General features: G+C 36.3%; 1 protein-coding gene across 1 annotated transcript; it reads right to left on the bottom strand.

The window, feature by feature from the left end:
- Nucleotides 1-384: 384 nt before the first annotated feature.
- LOC132113930 (caspase-3-like) lies at nucleotides 385-4,459 on the bottom strand. Its single transcript, XM_059521989.1, has 6 exons — nucleotides 4,343-4,459; nucleotides 2,915-3,072; nucleotides 2,710-2,838; nucleotides 2,184-2,359; nucleotides 858-972; nucleotides 385-772 (listed from the first exon to the last, which is right to left on the bottom strand). The coding sequence occupies exons 1-6, from the start codon at nucleotides 4,381-4,383 to the stop codon at nucleotides 543-545; spliced, it is 849 nt and encodes a 282-aa protein (XP_059377972.1). The 5' UTR covers nucleotides 4,384-4,459; the 3' UTR covers nucleotides 385-542.
- Nucleotides 4,460-21,868: the final 17,409 nt, after the last annotated feature.

Genomic DNA, 21,868 nt, shown 5'->3' with positions numbered 1-21,868 from the left:
AACCTCCTGTTGCCTTTCTGAGGAATTCGGCTCGTGTTTCAACCACATTCCTGATCGACTCTTTAATTTGTCTGGTTGGGGTCTGATACGCTACACTATGTATCTATCTATGTACATATGCATTAATGCACAAACTAAATACCCAAGTAAAATGTTTATTTATCATAATACAAATCAGAACTTCCTCTTGTCAGATAATCTTTATTGCATGCTGATGATAAACCTGAGAATTGTGAACTTTCAGACTCCCAAACATCTACACTTATACAAGACAAAGCAAGCAAGGCACAAATGATGAGTGACAGTCTAAATGTGCATAAAGATCTGAAAAGAGCTGCCTGTGTCAAACCCAGCACTATAAACATGCCATACACCAGGATGAAAAAAGATACAGATCAATTAAAATATTTGTGATTAAATAAATTCCATTTATCCCTTCTTCCCCCTTTGTTTGCAGTGCTTTAAATGGCTGCATAATATTATTCAAAATGATTTAAAAGTGTTCATACCCACTGCAATGTAATCAGTACAATACACATGAATTATTTAGAGAAATAGAGTTCTTTGGTCAGCATAGACACAATGCATGGGATCTGTTTCATGCCATCAAACCCTGGCAGATTGGAGGAGGATTTAAAGTCCAGCGCCACCTTGTGGTTAACACGTGTCATGATCTGCATGATCTCCAGTTCCTTGCCATATTTTGACAGCATCTCACACAGCGAGAAGATAAACCAGGAACCATTACCAACATTCCTCCAGGAGTAATAACCTGAGGACAGACAGAAAACAAGACAGTTAGGGCATTTGCATCTGTGCATTTTCTTATTTGGATCTCAAGAAATCAGATTAGTAACCTGGTGGAGTGGAGTAGGCATAAAAAAAATCTGCCTCAACAGGAATCTTCTGTGTATCCTCTTCACCAACACTGTCGGCCTCAATGCCACCATCTAGTTCTGAGCCTCTGCAAGCCTGGAGGCACACAGGACAAACACACTCAAACATCTGTGAAAGAGCAACTCAAACTATAAATTTAAACACCTTGTCAAATCAAAATGGGCTGTTAAAACTTTTATTATTGATGTCTGTTCATCATTAGAGTGAAAGTTCTGTCCAGTACAGTTTGCATTTCATATAAGAGCTGTTCATCTCAAAACAATGGAAGCCGTTTATGCTGTATAATTTGCATTTCTTCATGTTAGTGAACAAAACTCTATTGGCTACTTCAATAAAAGGAAAGAGCACTTCAATACATCCATTTTTGAACAGGAAATGCAAGAAGTAATTGTTAGTTTTTAAAGGAATAGTGCACACAAAAATTTATATTTCCTTGAAAATTACTTTCCATCAAGCCATCAGAGATGTAGACAAGTTGCTCAGCAATGGATCCTCTGCAGTGAATGGGTGCCGTCAGAATGAGAGTCCGAACAGCTGATAAAAACATCACAATAATCCACAAGTAATAAACACATCTCCAGTTCATCAAGTCAACATCTTGTGGATTATTATGATGTTTTTATCAGCTATTAGGACTCTCATTCTGACGGCACCCATTCACTGCAGAGGAATCATTGCTAAGCAAGTGGTGTAATTGCTAAGCAAAATCTGTTCGGATGAAGAAACAAACTCATAATGGGTGGCCTGAGGTTGAGTACATTTTCAGCAAATTTAAATTTTTGGGGTGAACTGTTCCTTTATTTTAAATAATTTTATTAATATGTACAATTTTAAAATATCTTTTATTGATAAGAAACAATATATTTAGTTTTTATTGTAATTGTAAAATTATATAGAGTTATTTTTTTTTACTAAAACTAAAACCAAAAAATCACTCAAGATATCTGAAACTTAAAAATAAACGTCAAGTTAATAAAATAAAATATTAAACAACTAAACTTATTTTTATTTCAGCTAGCTGCCAAGACAACATTTCTCATTTTCAATGAATATAATTTACTATAAGTACTAAATTAACTAAAATCAAATTAAAATATTATAAATAATAATAATAATAATGTCAAAAGCACACCTCAGAAGCATTACAACTTTAACTAACATTAAAATAAAAGCATAAATTATATTAAAAAAATATTTCAAAATATTAATGACTTAAATAGTAATGGTACTACAATAAATAAACAAAATAAATAAACTGTACTCTTCTATATTATCATTCAGCTCACCTGAATGAAGAAAAGCTTGGGTTTCCCCACCAGTGATCTGCAGCGGTCTCCTCTGAAGAGTGTAAACAGTTGCTTTAGCTCAATGCAGCCGTCTGTACCATATATCTTTCCATCATCTCCATGACTCAGCAACACACACACAAACATGGCCGACTGACTATGATCTTCCTGAGACACTGAGGATGGAACAATTCATGGGTTTATGACTGATTGATTCAATTATTGTAACCAATCACTTTTTAGATTCAGGCAGCAATTTGCAAAAAAACAAAAACCTGGTAACACTTTTTTTTAGGGTCTCCTAACTAGTTCCTTATTAGCATGAATATTACTAGAATATTAGCCATTTATTAATACTAACTAAGCCCATATGAATGCCTTATTCTACATCTCTAATCCAACCCAATACCTAAACTTAACAACTACCTTACTAACTATTAATAAGCAGCAAGTTAGGAATTTATTGAGGGAAAAGTGGTAGGTAATAGTGAATAATTGTTCCCTATTCTAAAGTGTTACCAAATACCTTTAGCTAACAGATCTCTCATCTGTGAGACTGTCTGGTCATTGGTAATTTTAATTTTGAAGCCTAGATTTGTGAAGGTCTCCATCGCATTCTTTGCATCCTGGTCTGTTCCATTACGAACCCCCATTCCTGTTCAAAAAATAAAGACATTTGAGAACATTAGTACTAACTTGTTTAACCTGTCTGTGTTAGTTCCGGTTCTTACCTGTTTTTTTATGGAAATTCTTGTTGTTGAGGATGACACATTGTCCCATACTGGGGTAGTTCATGTTGTATTGAAAATCATCTGAACGTGGTTTGGCATCCGTCTGATCGCCTCCGGCATCCGTCTGATCACCTCTGGCATCGGTGAGATACGGATCCCTGTGCAAACAAAGAGACTTCTATGATGCATTCATAATGAAAAAAAAAAAAAAAAGTGACAAAAGTGACGTGACATTCAGCCAAGTATGGTGACCCATACTCAGAATTTGTGCTCTGCATTTAACCCATCCAAAGTGCACACACACACACACACACTGTGAACACACACCCGGAGCAGTGGGCAGCCATTTATGCTGCGGCGCCCGAGGAGCAGTTGGGGGTTCGATGCCTTGCTCAAGGGCACCTAAGTCGTGGTATTGAGGGTGGAGAGAGCACTGTACATGCACTCCCCCCACCCACAATTCCTGCCGGCCCGAGACTCGAACTCACAACCCTTCGATTGCGAGTCAGACTCTCTAACCATTAGGCCACGACTTCCCCAATTAGGCCACGACTTCCCCAACGGAAGTCGTGGCCCATAATTAATCTGGAAATGATTTCCAGTCACTTCGGGAAGTGGTAATTAAAAAGAAATTAGTTAGCACTTACTTTCATTAACCTCACAATGTTAAAACACCCAAAATGTACATTCTATCATCCTGTATGTGTCCAGTACGTGTGACACAAAATCTGTATTTGAGGATCTTTATGTGACCCAAATTTAAGTCATGATTTAAAGCAAAACTTGAATGTATCCTAACTTAATAGCCAGATTCATAGGGTTCACAAAAGTTACTTTCATTAACTTCACAATGTGATGATTTTGATCAGTGATTCCTTTAACAACAATGGGTTGCTCTAATTTTGTCTTAAAAGGAACAGCTCACCCACAAATTAATATTTGCTGAAAATATACTGACCCCCAGGCCATCTAAGATGTAGATGAGTTTGTTTCTTCATTAGATTTGGAGAAATGTAGCATTACATAGCTTGTTCACCAATGGATTCCTCTGCAGTGAATGGGTGCCGTCAAGCAACCGTTTCATGGAATATTTTTTTACAAACACAGCTGTTTGCTTCAGAATTCTTTTATTGATATACTGAAACCGTGTGGATTATTTGTGGATTACTGTGATGTTTTTATCAGCTGTCTGGACTCTCATTCTGACGGCACCCACTCACTGCAGAGCATTCATTGTTGAGCAACTAATGTAATGCTACATTCCTCCAAATCTCTTCCGATGAAGAAGCAAACTTATCCATGTTTCAGAAAAGTTTCAGTGTTGGGTGACCTATTCCTTTAAAACCAAGCCTACATTTTGTATTGTATGTCTGGTCCTTGTAATTTAAAGTTCTGTAGTTAATTAACTTTCATTAGCATCACACATACTCTTTGGCATTCACTTGTCTGGCGTCCACAGAGTCCGACATGGTCACTAAAGGGAGACAAAAGAAACAGATCTACTGATAAATAATGCTTCAACATTTCCATATGTTATAGAAAGTATGTTAGAGTGACACATTCTCTTGTAATTCCAAGAAATATAACATGGGGAAATTGTCGTTTTTATTTGAACTACTGTTGAGTTACTGTAAGTGTTTTTTCTCATGTTGCATCATAGTATGACATTATGCTTTATTTCCATGATTTTCACAATCACAATCTCATACACACACACACTCACACTTACACACAAACACACTGTTACTACAACTATTCTTAAAAATGACTCATACGGTAGGGGGAATTCGGGTAATCTGGAACACATTAACGCCAGTGTGTTTATTTCCTGTTCTAACAAAATTTAGTCAACAGGACTTTTACTATAATTTTATCATAGATGTCATGTTACTGAAATCACATGACTTCATTGGGGTGATTCCACAGAAAGGGGCGGGGCACTTGTCAATCAAGAAGCTCCCCTGGAAATTGCATGACAAGGTCAGTGACAGGATTCTGACTAGATTCATGTTAAGGACATAAATCTGTCATAAATTATACAATGGTCCTAAGTGATGTCAAATTATGTTTGTGATCTATTCAAGCAACAAAATATGTATTAATGTGGGACAGCATGCTTTGGGTAACCTGGGACAGTCTTCAAATGGAGGAAATATGTATTTAGGGACTGTATAAGTTTAATGATAATATATGCTATAATTAGAAATGGGTCTTCTACTGGAGATTATAACATTAGCATAAGTTCACAGTAGCTGGGAGATAGCTAAACCAGCTAGCAAGAAAGATGCTACAGAGATGGAACAGGCAAAGGTATCAGGATGAAGTACACAGTTAATTTAATTGCCCAAATACCCAGTTAGTTTAGTATATACAATGGTTCAAATCACTGATCAGGAGGGGGATCTGCGCCCAGGCCAGTTGACAAAGTTACATACACAGACTCATGCACACCCACCCAAACACACACACACACACACACACATGCACGCACACCCATAAAGTTATTAGTCAGCTAAAATATGATCAAACATAATGATAAAAAAACATGTATAGCCTGAATGCACTGCAAGTCCTTTTGGATAAAAGTGTCTGCTAAATGCATAAATGTAAATTTACACTCTTGATCTTGTTTTATCATATGGCCTGACAGTATGTGATTTGGAAATAGAGGAACATGTAATTTCTGACCATAAACTTATTGTATTTACAGTTCCCACTAGTTTTAATGTTACTTTGCCTTCCTGAGGCTGTTCGCTGGTAGCATTGATTTTTCTGCTGTTTTTAAGGAAGTTTTTCGTATATCCAACCAGTTTTGCTACAACGGGAATGGTTCAAAGTATCTCAATCAGTTACTACCTGCACTAATATTTTAATATCTATAGCTCCTTTGAAAGCCAAAAAATGTCAATTTAAGTCAGAGCCTTGGCTCAAAGATACTACTCTTGCTTTACGTCAGATCTGCTGGTGGGTGGAAAGAAAGTTGAAAAAAGATAAGCTTCAAGTCTCGTATGAGACACTAAGGGATACTTTGTTACAGTATCAGAAAGCAGTGAGAACAGCAAAGTATTTTTCATATCTTATTGAAATGAACTGTCATAGTCCTGGAGTACTCATGAAAGAATGAAGCACTTTATTCAGCAGAGATCATAAACATGAGTAAGTCTCTTTTTATTTATTTATATACTTGTACTAGTTTTCACATAACGTGTAAACATTTTACTAGTTAGACTTTTTCCAAACTATAATTCCTGACTAAATGTATAATCAAGTGAAACATTATAAAGTTTCAATAACAATATACAACACTATACCCTTCAAAAGCTTGATGTAAATAATATAAATGTAACAAATAGATAACTGTAACAAATGTAAAAACAATGCTTTTCTTTCAATTTATTCCCCCTAAAAACCCAGAAAAATATTCTCAGCTCTTTTCAACATTAATAATAATGATGATGATAATAACAACAAATGTTTTTTTTTTTTTTTTTTTGTAGAAAATAAGATTGTTAAAAGGATTTCTGAAGGATTGTGTGACTGGAGTAAGCATGCCAAACAATTTGTTTGAAAGTCAGCTTTGAATGTTTCTAATAAACTGTTTAACTGCTCCCCCAAGTGGATATTAAATTATGTTGTGGGATAATTAAATATATTCTTAATAAACTACAAACATAAAATTATATACATTTATTTTGTTCTCACATTCTTTCTTGTAACTCCTCCCTCACAGTGGCACAGATGACTGAAAGGCTCATTATGCAGCTCATTATGCAGGCCTTTGTCTTCTCAGGTGTAAATCACAATGATATTCATGATAGTTGACGCCTACTCGCATATGACTTTTACCAACAAAAAGTGTCTTAGAAAATTTAAATCAATATATTGTTTTCTGTGAGTGAGTAAACAAGATGATTTTCACATCATTTAGAAAGAAAAATTCTAGGCTACAAGCTCCAGTTTTCAAAAATCCCGGGAACCATTGTTCTTTGTGTGTGTTATGGCCTTATTCAAGCGTTTTAACATTTTTAGTTTTTCACTAACCACGCATAATATTTTTTTTCTCAAAAACACAATCATGTACATACATGCATTTCACATATTATTACAGCCCAGTTTGTGCTGATTAGAGTGAGATTAGTCTTTACCCATTTAGATATTTATAAGAAACTGAAAAAAGCACAAATGTCAGGGCATGACAAAACTTCTCCAGGCCCCAAAAATACCCTTAGACTCCAGAGGGTTAATACTATAAATTCTGTCGTTAACCCCTTTGTTGGTTTGTATCCTACATCCTCACTGGCTATGTGTGATACATTTTTGACTTTCTTTGTGGACAAGATTAGGGATATAAGGTTGAATATTGTGCCTTCTCTTTATGATCCTTCTGTCCCTCCTACTGCCACTAGTATTCTGAGTCAGTTTGAACCTGTAACTTTATCGTAGGTCAGATTAAACCATCAGGATCGGCCCTTGATGTTCTTCCCCCTAAGTTTTTTTAAGAAATTTTTGAGGTGATTGGATCTTATGTTCAAATGATTATGAACAATTGCCTTGTGAATGGGTTTGTACCAGAGGAGACGAAGCATGCCATTTTTCATCCACTTCTCAAAAAGCCCAATTTAGATCCAACAGTTTTGTCAAATTATAGGCCAGTTTTTACACTTTCTTTTATGTTGAAGATTTTTAGAAGAAGAAGGTTTTAGAAAATACCACTCTACAGAAACAGCACTGGTAAAAGTTTTTTTTAACTGCTGACTCTGGCAAGTCTGCGGTGCTAGTGTTGTTGGATCTGAATGCAGCATTTGACACAGTTGACCATGCAGTTCTCATTTCATGACTGGAGTATTGTGTAGGCATTCTGGGAAATGCTCTTAAATGGTTTCAGTCTTATCTTTATTATATACGTTTTTTCTGTTAATATTGGAGAACTCACGACAAGTGCTACTCCTCTTACTTGTGGCGTCCCGCAAGGCTCTATCCTTGCTCCAATTTAATTTTCACTGTACAGTCGTGGCCAAAAGTTTTGAGAATTACATAAATATTAGTTTTCAAAAGGTTTGCTGCTAAACTGCTTTTAGATCATTTTTTAAGTTGTTTTATGTACTGAAATAAAATTACAAGCACTTCATATGTTTCAAAGGCTTTTATCGACAATTACATGACATTTATGCCAAGAGTCAGTATTTGCAGTGTTGGCCCTTCTTTTTCAGGACCTCTGCAATTCGACTGGGCATGCTCTCAATCAACTTCTGGACCAAATCCTGACTGATAGCAACCCATTCTTTCATAATCACTTCTTGGAGTTTGTCAGAATTAGTGGGTTTTTGTTTGTCCACCCGCCTCTTGAGGATTGACCACAAGTTCTCAATGGGATTAAGATCTAGGGAGTTTCCAGGCCATGGACCCAAAATTTCAACATTCTGGTCCCCGAGCCACTTAGTTATCACTTTTGCCTTATGGCACGGTGCTCCATCGTTCTGGAAAATGCATTGCTCTTCACCAAACTGTTGTTGGATTGTTGGAAGAAGTTGCTGTTGGAGGGTGTTTTGGTACCATTCTTTATTCATGGCTGTGTTTTTGGGCAGAATTGTGAGTGAGCCCACTCCCTTGGATGAGAAGCAACCCCACACATGAATGGTGTCAGGATGCTTTACTGTTGGCATGACACAGGACTGATGGTAGCGCTCACCTTTTCTTCTCCGGACAAGCCTTTTTCCAGATGCCCCAAACAATCGGAAAGGGGCTTCATCGGAGAATATGAGTTTGCCCCAGTCCTCAGCAGTCCATTCGCTATACTTTCTGCAGAAGATCAATCTGTCCCTGATGTTTTTTTTGGAGAGAAGTGGCTTCTTTGCTGCCCTTCTTGACACCAGGCCATCTTCCAAAAGTCTTGGCTTTGCAGATGCGCTCACACCTGCCTGCTGTCATTCCTGAGCAAGCTCTGCACTGGTGGCACTCCGATCCCGCAGCTGAATCCTCTTTAGGAGACGATCCTAGCGCTTGCTGGACTTTCTTGGACGCCCTGAAGCCTTCTTTACAAGAATTGAACCTCTTTCCTTGAAGTTCTTGATGATCCTATAAATTGTTGATTTAGGTGCAATCTTAGTAGCCACAATATCCTTGCCTGTGAAGCCATTTTTATGCAACGCAATGATGGCTGCACGCGTTTCTTTGCAGGTCACCATGGTTAACAATGGAAGAACAATGATTTCAAGCATCACCCTCCTTTTAACATGTCAAGTCTGCCATTCTAACCCAATCAGCCTGACATAATGATCTCCAGCCTTGTGCTCGTCAACATTCTCACCTGAGTTAACAAGACGATTACTGAAATGATCTCAGCAGGTCCTTTAATGACAGCAATGAAATGCAGTGGAAAGGTTTTTTTTGGGATTAAGTTAATTTTCATGGCAAAGAAGGACTATGCAATTCATCTGATCACTCTTCATAACATTCTGGGGTATACATGGATTTCTCTGCGACGTCATCACTGCTTGCGCACGCAACCAAGAGGCAAAAGACCCGCGCTCTTCGTACCGGAGTAAATGGTTTAGGTGGTGGTGTTGTCGCTAGTCAAAATGCCAAGGAGTTGTTGCGTTGTCAATTGTACCAACCGAGCCAGTGCTGGGTGTCAGATGTTCAACGTGCCTAGGGGGAAGCATGGTTTTGCCAAAAACCGGTGGAGGTTATGGCTTCAAGCCATAAGAAGGGCAGATTGGGGTCCGGATGGTCCGAAAGGAGGTGAGAGTGTCTGCAGCGCACACTTCATAACTGGTAAGTATTTTGTTTTATAGCAATCTTAATTCTACAACAGTTGGACGTTTTACATAATGTTATATCAATAATACATTAGAATGAAACACAAACAAACAGATCCAACTCTGAAATTGCAATTTATTATTGAGTCAACAAGAAATTACAAACAATGCGAAATCTATGTTAATTACAATGTTCTTTTACTGAACTCGACATAACAGATAGCGGTTTTCTGCCTCCTGGATGCGCATCCGGTATTGTTTGTATACAAGAAACCCGTGTATATGCAAATTGCTATTATAAAAACTTAAGCAGCAACTTTTCCAATTTCCAATATTTATGTAATTCTCAAAACTTTTGGCCACAATTGTATAAACTTCTTCTGGGGTAAATTTTTTAAGAAACACAATATTTAATTTAATTGATATGAAGATTTATCTGCCCCTGGAATCTGATAAGAGGGATATGGATACTATGTTGGCTTGTCTTGCTGACATGAAGGCTTGGATGTCCATAAATTTTCTTAATCTCAATGAAAACAAAACTGAGTTTACAGTTTTTGAATCCTCAGGAGACTTTATCTCCTCTTGTTTAGATTTTGGTCCGCTGTCTCCATTTGTCAAACCATAAGTGAAGAATTTGGGAGTGTATTTTAATTGCTCTCTCAAATTTTACAAACAGATTAGTTCTGTGGTTAAAACCAGTTTTTTTTTCATCTCAGAATTTCATCCCATTTTTTAAGGACTTTGAAAAAGTGATTCATGTCTTCGTCTCAACAAGATTAGACTACTGTAATTCCCTTTATATGGGCATTAATCAGTCCTCTCTGGCCCGTCTTCAGATGGTACAGAATGCAGCTGCCAGGCTTCTTACAGGTGTTCAAAAATGAGAATGTATTAATCCAGTTTTAATTTCCTTGCACTGGCTCCCAGTCCATTTTAGAATTGATTTTAAAGTGCTGTTACTGATCTTTAAGTGTTTGAATGGTCTAAATCCTGGGTATTTGGCTGATTTACTCTCCATTTACAACCCAGCTAGGTCTCTGAGGTCATCCATTTAGAGACAACTAAATGTTCCGAGGGCTCCGTTGAAACTAAGAGCTGATCGTGCCTTTTCTATTGCTGCACCGAAACTCTGGAACAGTTTACCTGTGTACATTAGAACTGCTACTACGGTACATGATTTCAAGGGAAAGCTCAAAACAATTTTATTTGAGCATTTAGTAAATTTGTGTATTTAGTGATTTTAAATGTGTAGAATCTGTACGTTGTTATTGTTTTTATTGAAGGCTTTGATATTTTGTTTAGCACCTTGGTAAACAGTTGTTGTTTTTAATGGTGCTATATGAATAATGTTGACATTGACATAAATGTAAAATATGAAAATATCCATGGCCTTTAATTAACTCAGTGAAATGTATTAAAGAATACAATGGCACCACAGCCTCAGGAAAAGAGATGGCAACAGAAAGAGTGAGGAAGAGAGAGAGAGGGAAATGAGAGAAATAAGAAGAAGCTAAACCAATGGAATGAGAGAAGAATGAAGGGCGCTATTGCTGAGTACAAAGAGCTAGTGGAGGCAGTTCCCAGAGTTGCCCAAATCTGAATAGAATGGAGAACTTGATTACACTAGTGCATTTTTAAATTGAAAACTATCCTCGTCTACACTGGCGTTTCCGCTGTGTTTCAGAAATGATCTTAGTTTACACTACACAACCTAAAACGCATGTCACGTGACCATTCATGAAGGTACAGCCATAGATATGAATGAATGTAGATTCCACTGATCTATATATGATTATATATGTTCTATATTATAGATCAGTGGTAGATTTCCTATTATTTAGGCAGAGTGAATGTGGGCAGCCACGCCATCGTTTACAAAAGTCTCTGTTTTGGCCCGTTTACACTGAAACACAACCCCGGAGTTTTCAAACTAAAACGTGATCTGCACCATTTTCAAAAGTATCCTTTTTCGAGGGTCGAAAACGCTAGAGTAGTGTAAACGATAGGCATAAATGTACAAAAAGTAACACGTTTTAAAATGAAAACGCACTAGTGTGAATGTGGAATAATCCATTAATCAAATTGTTGCTTGCTTTTGCTTAAATTTTAGTTGGTTCTTTAAAAGGTTAATACATTGTTGAACAAATGTTAAACTATTTCAATAGTTTTAAATGAATTAGAATGAATCAACACAGTATATTGTTCATCCTGTATACAGAAATAAATTATTTGACCCTGACAATGAAAAATACATTTCCTTATTGAGATTTCTGTATACTTGTCATTTTTTTTCATAATGCTTTTTAAAAATTGTTGATATTGTGATTGACATGCATGCAAGTATGGTGAATATAGGTTTTTTTTAGGCCTAATACATATGTCCCAGATTACTAAATTACCTGTCCCACATTATCAAATGCAGGCAGATTTTTTTTTGGCACAAAATAAAAACTAATAGGTGTGGCATGTCTCCTCTGTGTATAATATATATATATATATATATATATATATATATATATATATATATATATATATATATATATATATATATACACAAATCTTCTGGTGTGTTTAGAAAACATCTTAGGGATTTCAGAAAAGTCTAATGATGATCTTATGTGTTTGATATAAAAATAAATCCAAAAATTGCCAAAAAATGTCCCAGATTACCCAGAATTTACCCTTTACCTAAAGATAACTACTGTATTCTGTTAGGAATTACCCCAAAAATACAGCATGTGTTTTCAAAGACACTTCCCTTAAAGCATGGCCTTTAAAACAACAGGTGTAACAGGTTCATATAAAGCACCAAAAGAGAACGTGTTTGCTTCTTTCTTAATCTAGATGTTTAATAGCCATAATGAACAAATATCTGGATTTAAAAACATCTAACAGCTTGATAACTGAAGGCCGGGCCTCTCAGGAGTCAGTTGCTTGAAGATTGCAGTAGTAAGTAGGTCAATCTTTCTTCAATGGGACAAGACCATGACAGCACATTTTGAAAGAAGACTTTTCAAGTTACTCTTCTCTAGCTTTATATTATGAATTTTAGTATTAGACCATCACAGTCACCCCAAAAAAATATTTTATGAAGAGTTATTTCCCAGAAATGTCCAAACAAAAACACACTCTTATTGATCCTCTTTAGTTTCATTTACAGTCACATCTGACATCTTGTAAATCCATCTGTCATTAAATACTAAATGCTCAAGCGCCTTAAGAACTAAAGAACTAAAACTTTCTGATCACTAAGAAGGCAAAATAAACTGATGCAATTAAGTGCACAGTAATGTGAATGATGTAAATAACTTACAGTTGTGTTGTCAGATGTTTCCTTCTGAAAGCGATATAACAAACTCGTAGATTTGCTGATCAGGAAGGGTGTTTAACTAACGTTTCTCGTAGTACGAACCCAAAGGAAGCTCTTTAGAAGGGAGTCAGGAAACCTACTATGACCAATTTAAGTCCGTAATGTTTTAATGTCCTCCAAAAGCGAAAGTCTACTTATAAATATTAAGCAGGCTCATACGTTTCGTTCACTTCTTCCTGTCACGACGGCTTATGAATATTAAGAAGCAAGTATTCAAAGTTCCTTGAGACTGTTGCTCCACCCACAAGACAAGAAAAACACGAATAAAGACGCTCATATTCATGGTGAAAATGGTTATCGTGTGCGTTCTGTTGAAGTCATTTATTAACTTGTTAACAACCGGTTAGCAAGGAAGCCTGTGATACCAAAAGTATCTAAAGTTAGACGTTCTCTGACAAGGTAGCTATAAAAAAGAAGTAATGCATATTGTTTAAACTTGAGGATTTATTTAACAATTTAAAGAATTTAAAAGTAGCTACTAGCCTACAATTTTGCAATCCTTTTAGACATTTGCTTTGCTTCTACCTTAGTAACAAATCAAAGACAAAACCTGATATAAAGGGTCAAGGTTCATTATAAAACATGTGATCTGCGCTCACAGCTGCAAAAATGGTTTTCAGTGTCACACAGGGGCGAAAATCTCATCTAAATGTTGGGAGGGACAATAAACATAACATTTCTCATGAGCAAGTTTTGAAGGGGACACCAATAAAACAGGCAAAATTGTACTTAAGGATATGTGTACAGAGAGGAAAGCCTTACTATTGCATGGAGACCGTTCCATTATCCTTCTTCTCAAAGTTTCTTTCTGGTTCAATGAAAAAGCTGACTAAATTGATGAAAACATTCTTCAAAACAATTTATTTTGTTGCAATGTTTTTGAAGTTGGTTACACAATCAAGCCACCAAAATACAATGGAATTTGAACTTAACTTCAACTTTTATTTATTTACATAGCACATTTAATAGCAATGTTGTTGCTTCACAGTTATAATTAAAACATGCATATATAAAAACATTTGCCATGCCTAGCAAAATGAAGGCATACACTCTTAGACGTGAAAGACAGGGGGGGAAAAAAACAAAAAATAATAATTTATTACGTCAATGACTGATTTGTTCAAAAAGTGGATTCATTCAGTTAGGAAACACCTCAGTGTGTTTCTCAAAGACGCAATTAGCGCTGTTACTGCTGTAGCTTAGTTTTCAACTTTTTTCGTTGGTGAAATAGAGCTAAAACAGGCAATATGGTGCCTAAAATGCACTTAATATTAACTTTTTGTTTATTCAATTTTTATAAAAATCTAAATCACATTTGTTATGCTAATATCTGGAGAACAACTGCACTCTTAGTATGATGTTATATATTAGATTAACTATATAAAATGAAATAAACCGACCAGTGGGGGCTCGTGAATTTTAAAATAGAGGAGGCAAACTAATTGTATTGGTCTGGGGATCCCTGCCAATTGTTATTATTATTATTATTTGCTTAACCACTTTAAAATGGCTTTTTGGCAGCTTTTAGTCAGAAACCGTAAAGAAAATATATTCAATATCGCTACTCATTATAAATACTTGGTAAATTATCAGCCCAGCCGCTCCGGGAGAAACCATAGACTGTATAAAAACAGGTTCAAACTAATAGCATCTAATTTATGTCTCTATGATGGTAGGTTGATATTCCAGAAGGGAATCATAGAGCGTCCTCTATGATGTTACTTTTCTCATCACTCCTCAGCGCTGAAAGTGAACACTCGATGCTGATTGGTTCCCCTGGCCTCCCCCTCCCCTTCTGTTTCACTTAGCGGTTGTAATTACATCAGCAGATTCGGCACATTCGCAATAGAAAAGCGGAGCTTTCATGTAATTATTACAAGGTATTACAACTGTGAAATTACAAACAAAAATATATAGATTCTGAGACATGAACTGAAATGAATAGTGAATTTTATTAACATTAAATCTTCCTCATTTTCACCTCAAAATTTGGGGGAAACTGTGCCCCCCTGCCTCACCCGACGAGCCGCCACTGAAACCGACTAAATAGTGAACGCGGGAAAATCTAAATGCGTATCCGTCTAATCTAACGTACAAGACTTGTATATGCGTACACTATGGCTGTGTAAGACGTTATTAAACAAGCTAGGTAAACGCCTGTATAAAACGCCTGTTATAATCGCTAACAGCGCAGACTACAACGGTGACAAAAGTACACAATAATATTTTTTGGACACGACTTATTAATGACTCAACATCATCTATATTAAAGAGAAAATAATCACGTCATCCGATGTTTAATGTGAATAAAGTAAGCTAGATTTATGGTATTCCACAACTACTGAAACACGTTGTTTTCTCGCACCGGACTGTCTGTGTGACGGTCACAGTGGTGGTGAGGTAAAAGGGGAGCACGCTGTGGACCAAAGCACTGTGAAGCAAAGCAGGGGGAGCTCGAGATGTTTAAAACTTTTTTGTTGTTGCTCAGTTTGCATTTGTATTGTTTTACTACTTACACAATTAGTTTAACTATATATCATTATATTATTTACAATACACATATTTCAATTATATTTTAGGGGGGGACAACCCTCAGATAGGGGGGGGTCCGGACCCCCCCGCGATTTCCGCCTATGGTGTCACATGATCCTTCCGAAATCTTATTTGGTGTTCAAGAATGAATGCTAGCTGTTAAACATTGCTGTTTTCAATAGCCCTGGGTGCTTTTCTTGTTTTCTACGTCTCTCATTTATCGCCGTCAATCTTTGCTCAGCAACTTAACTTACAAATTAAAATGTTTGTTTATGTCTATTATAATACAAATTTGTGCTTCCTCTTGTCATAGAATCTCTAATGCATGCATGATAAAAAAAAAATACTAAGAATTTAAAATAATCGTGAAATTCCCTGTTTATCCCTTCTTCCCCCTTTGGTTGTAGTCTGCAGTGCTTTAAAATGTAAATTATATAATAAAAAATATTTTAAAGTCTTCGTATACAACTGCAATTTAATCAGTAAAATTAATTATTTAGGGAAGAAATTATTTGGCTATGCATAGACACAATGCATGGCATCTGTTTCATGCCTCATGCCCCCCCCCCCCCCCCCCCCCCCCCCCTGGCAGATTGGAGTAGGATTTAAAGTCCAGCGCCACCTTGTGGTTAACACGTGTCATGCAGGAACATACTATTGAGTCGTTGCCATATTTTGATAGCATCTCACACAGCGAGTAGATGAACCAGGAACCATTAGCAACGTTCCTCCAGGAGTAATAACCTGAGGACAGACAGAAAACAAGATGATTAACGTTTTATACGTTTATAAGTTTATCAGCATGTTGTCTAATTTGTTTCTCAAAGAAAGCTTATGTTAATTACCTGGTGTCTCAACAGGAATCTTTTGAGCCTCTGCAAGCCTGGAGGCACACAAGACAAACACACTCAAACATCTGTGTAAGAGCAACTCAAACTACGAATTTAAACACCTTGTCAAATCAAAACTGGCTTTTAAAACATTAATTCTGGTTTTGGAGCAGTCCATTCATCAGAATGGGTGTTCACTCCAGCCGTTTGAAGTTCATGTGAAGTTTATCCCAAAATTGTGGAAACTAGGCTAACCTATGATGTATAATTTGCATTATATTAACAAACAAAAAAACTTCAAAATAAACCACTAAAACTAAACAGTGGACAATAAATACTATGTATATGTGAATGTTTTTTTCTGTAGCTCTGGATCTTTCTTTTTTTCTAGATTTTCTGAAATTACTCAAACTATGTTATATAAATATATACATACAGGTGCTGGTCATAGCCTACAGAACTAGACTGAGAGACCATTTAAAGGCCTTTGCAGGTGTTTTGAGTTAATTAGCTGATTAGAGTGTGGCACCAGGTGTCTTCAATATCAAACCTTTTCACAATATTCTAATTTTCTGAGATACTGAATTTGGTAATTTTCCTTTGTTGTCAGTTATAAACATCAAAATTAAAAGAAATATACATTTGAAATATATCAGTCTGTGTGTAATGAATAAATATAATATACACGTTTCACTTTTTGAATGGTATTAGTGAAATAAATCAATCATGGGGAAGACTGCTGACTTGACAGTTGTCGAAAAGACGACCACTGACACCTTGCACAAGGAGGGCAAGACACAAAAAGTAATTGCAAAAGAGGCTGGATGTTCACAGAGCTCTGTGTCCAAGCACATTAATAGAGAGGCGAAGGGAAGAAAAGATGTGATAGAAAAAAGTGTACAGGTAATAGGGATAACCGCACCCTGGAGAGGATTGTGAAACAAAACCCATTCAAAAATATGGGGGAGATTCACAAAGAATGGACTGCAGCTGGAGTCAGTGCTTCAAGAACCACTACACACAGACGTATGCAAGACATGGGTTTCAGCTGTCGCATTCTTGTGTCAAGCCACTCTTGAACAACAGACAGCGTCAGAAGCGTCTTGCTTCAAAATGGACTGGGCTGCTGCTGAGTGGTCCAAAGTTATGTGCTCTGATGAAAGTAAATTTTGCATTTCCTTTGCATATCAGGGTCCCAGAGTCTGGAGGAAGAGAGGAAAGGCACACAATCCACATTGCTTGAGGTCCAGTGTAAAGTTTCCACAGTCAGTGATGGTTTGGGGTGCCATGTCATCTGCTGGTGTTGGTCCACTGTGTTTTCTGAGGTCCAAGGTCAACACAGCTGTATGCCAGGAAGTTTTTCTGCTGCTGACCAACTTTATGGACAGGACTTGGCACCTGCACACAGTGCCAAAGCTACCAGTAACTGGTTTAAGGACCATGGTATCCCTGTTCTTAATTGGCCAGCAAACTTGACCCTTGCCTGACTTTAACCCCATAGAAAATCTAGGTGTATTGTGAAGAGGAAGATGCGATATGCCAGACCCAACAATGCAGGAGAGCTGAAGGCCATTATCAGAGCAACCTAGGCTCTTATAACACCTGAGCAGTGCCACAGACTGATCGAGTCCATGCCACGCCGCATTGCTGCAGTAATTCAGGCAAAAAGAGCCCCAACTAAGTATTGAGTGCTGTACATGCTCATACTTTTCATGTTCATACTTTTCAGTAAGCCAAGATTTCTAAAAATCCTTTCTTTATATTGGTCTTAAGTTATATTCTAATTTTCTGAGATACTGAATTTGGGATTTTCCTTAGTTGTCAGTTATAATCATCAAAATGAAAAGAAATACATATTTGAAATATATCAGTCTGTGTGTAATGAATAAATATAATATACAAGTTTCACTTTTTGAATGGAATTAATGAAATCAACTTTTTGATGATATTCTAATTATATGACCAGCACCTGTATGTATGTATGTATATATATATATATATATATATATATATACACACACACACACACACACACACACACACACACACACACACATAAAAGTAATATTTTTTTTAGTATTTATTATTTCTAGATTTTCTTTTATACTCATAATTAATTTGGAAATTATTTACAGTCACTTCAGGAAGTAGTCATTAAAAAGTGGTTAGTTAGCAGTTACTTTCATTAACTTCACAATGTGAAATTAAAGGATTAATTCGCCCAAAAATTTACATTTTATCATACGTGTCCAATGTGACACAAAATCCTTTGGAATTTAAGTCATTATTTAAAACAGAGCTTGAATGTATCCCACTTTCATAGGCAGATGCATAGGGTTCACACAAATTAAGAGGAAGTGTTCAGAGAAATCAAACTTACATGTAATTGTCTCTTAACTTAAACAGCATAGCAACAATACTGATCATTTATGTGAATTTTGTCAACAAAGGATCCTCTGCTGTGAATGGGTGCCATCAGAATGAGAGTCCAAACAGCTGTTATAAACATCACCATAATTTACAAATAATCCACACGACTATATATATAAACGCAACTCTGACTTCCTTTAAAAAAAAAAATAATTAAAAAAGTTAATTAATTTTATCTTCCTCACGCAATTGTTTCATTTTCAAAAGATGTCTACAAAATAATCAGTTCACAGAAACCATGGTCTCCTCAGTATTCACCAGGTTTATAGAGCAGCAAAGGAAACCATTCCACAATGTGCATGTTTTGAAAACATTTTCTATGCTACTAGTTTCAAGTATATATGAAGAGTTCAGATGCAAAAGCCTCTAAGTGCCATCTGAAATTTTCTTATGAGCTTTTTTTTTTTCAAGCTTGTATTTAAGTTCAGTAATTTAACTTAAATGAAAATTAATAGGTAATTTTCATTGCCAGTAATGTGAAATAAGTGAACATAAACATACAAGCTTGATAAAAATGATCATTATTGAAGGAAATTTCAGATGGCACTTAGAGGATTTTTCATCTGAACTCTTCATATTTAGAGTAACCTAAATAACCGCATCAAACAGAGGAGCGTGTTTTACTAATAATTTGTTTATTTTTGCACAAGGCAATTATTAATTTTAATAATTGTTTTAATTATTTTGGTGTTATCAGAATACATAACACTTTAAAATTAAACTTACCAAAATAATTGAGTAAAAATTCAATAAAAGCCAATGTCATGTATGTATTTGTGGTGGTATGGAATACTATTTTATAAAGGTTTCGAGGAAATAAAAAAAGTTAAATTACTTAAATAGTTAATTTATAAATATTGTTATTTTTAATGTTTAATGTTAACTTATTTCTACTCAGTTTTATTTATTAATGTACCAGATGCAGTTACTCAGATTTACTACATTTTTTAGAGTGTATCCTCCATCTGTTTGCATCTGTAGATTTCTTCTAAATTCACCAATTTAGATTTCTAAATTTCAGGGGGAAAGACTCTTGATGTAAGTCAATAACTGGGGACGTTCTGTATGCAAATTAGGCGTCAACTAGTTAAATGCGCACATTTGCATCTAATTGACAGGGAAATGCAGGTAAATAGGATAAACAAAATAACTAAAGCATATCACCTGGTGGTGATATATGCTTATTTTAACTTATTTTATTACATGGCTTGGTTGAATTCCAATGTAGAATGCGGTCTGTTATAACCAACAGACCGCTGTGCGGAGTATAACAGACCGTTGCCATGAAAAACAGAGCGTTGCTATGGACTCACAGGATTCTAACCGTAGAGACGGAGCGGACTATTTTCTTTAGCGGAAGTAATACAATCGGGTTTAACAATCGGGGGAGAGGGAGAGGGAGCGCTTCAGAACTCCTGACCTGATATTTAGATACTATATTTCAATAAATATATTTGTTTGACAGGGAAGCTGTGTGCAAACAGAAATATATATTATTTTTCAAAAATAAAAAAAAGCATCCCAGAAAAAAGGGCACTTTCTCTCCAGGAATAAAAAGGGCAGGTGCTCAAGCCCCCTTTCATGTCAATGTGTGCACGTGCCTGCATTTAGCAGATTTTACAGTGAGGTTTGACTCTCCCATTGTCAATCCAAGATCTCAGCAAAAAAAAATGTGTGAAACTCTTGTGAAAATAAATGTTGTGATGTTGCGTAACGTTGTCGAGACAACGCCTCGGTGGTGTCTTTCACAAAATTATTGTCTTTATCTTAATTTTTTCAGACTTTGAACTAAAGAAAGAGTAAAAATACGCACATCCAAAAAAAGTCTTTACCAGGTGCAAAATCAAAGGCAAATCAAATAATAGAAATGGCCGAGTGGTTAGAGAGTTTGACTTCTAACCCTAAAGTTGTGGGTTTTAGTCTCGGGCTAGCAATACCATGACTGAGGTGCCCTCAGGCACTGCAGCATAAAAATGGCTGCCCGCTGCTCCGTGTGTGTGTTTGTGTGTGTGTTCACTTGTTTTGATGGGTTAAATGCAGAGCATGAATTCTGAGTATGGGTCACCATACTTGGCTTTATGTCACGTCAATTTTATGCTCCCTTTATTCAAAAAGTTATAAAATAGCAACGTTTTGGTCAAAGACCTTCATCAGGCCAACACACATACAAGCAAAAGCAATAGCTCAATAAGTATTGACAAATTCAAACAGAGTGCCAATTGATGATAACTGTTAGCAATCAAACTTTTAACTGCCATTGGTTGCACGTACATGTGAATACATCTAGTTGATGAAACGCCTTAATTTGGCCACAGTGCAGCAGTATGTACCCTCTCCAATAATAGCACTGTATACTGAATAATAGGGTGGCCAAACAACAAAGTGAACTGATTAGTGACTCTTTGATTTATTGAGGTCATCTGGAGCATTTGCACACAATTGGAGGCTAACCTCTGACACAGAGAAGTGCAAAGTCATTATTAGAATGGAAAAGGAACTGTTAGAAGCAAAAATAAACACAGGTTTTCTGCTTCTGCTCATAGAGTTCACTGACAAAGTGTCAGATTTCGAAATTGTTCATTTGACCAAATTTGAGCCTTTATCAATCACTTTAAAGTATATTAAGTTAAAGTAGAAGCACTGTTACAATAGAGTATTGCAATCCTATGAAAATCCTGACTTGTAGGTGCTTGCCTTAGCAAACTGCACTTACAATACAAGAAAAACAAGTCCAGATTACAATCAAAAATCTTCGATGGCAGTCAGTCCCACAATGTTGCTGCATTAAATGCATTGTCTGCCGTGTGAGAAAAGGACTGGAGGAAAGGTGAAGAACAGCCTCCTGAGGCACAGGATCATTTACAAACACATTTCACTTTATCATGCATCTGACTTCAACTCTCTAACTTCACAAAAGGCCTCAGTGAGTACTTTATCATCCGGATGTCGTTATGTAACACCCACATTCCAGACTATCTGGGCGTGGCTTCAGATCCTACTGTTTGTTCAGCTTCTGTATCTGGATATAAAG

Source organism: Carassius carassius, chromosome 33 (genome assembly GCF_963082965.1).
Source record: "Carassius carassius chromosome 33, fCarCar2.1, whole genome shotgun sequence".
In the NCBI taxonomy this organism is placed as follows: Eukaryota; Metazoa; Chordata; class Actinopteri; order Cypriniformes; family Cyprinidae; genus Carassius; species Carassius carassius.
This window is presented reverse-complemented; position numbering and strand designations above follow the sequence as displayed.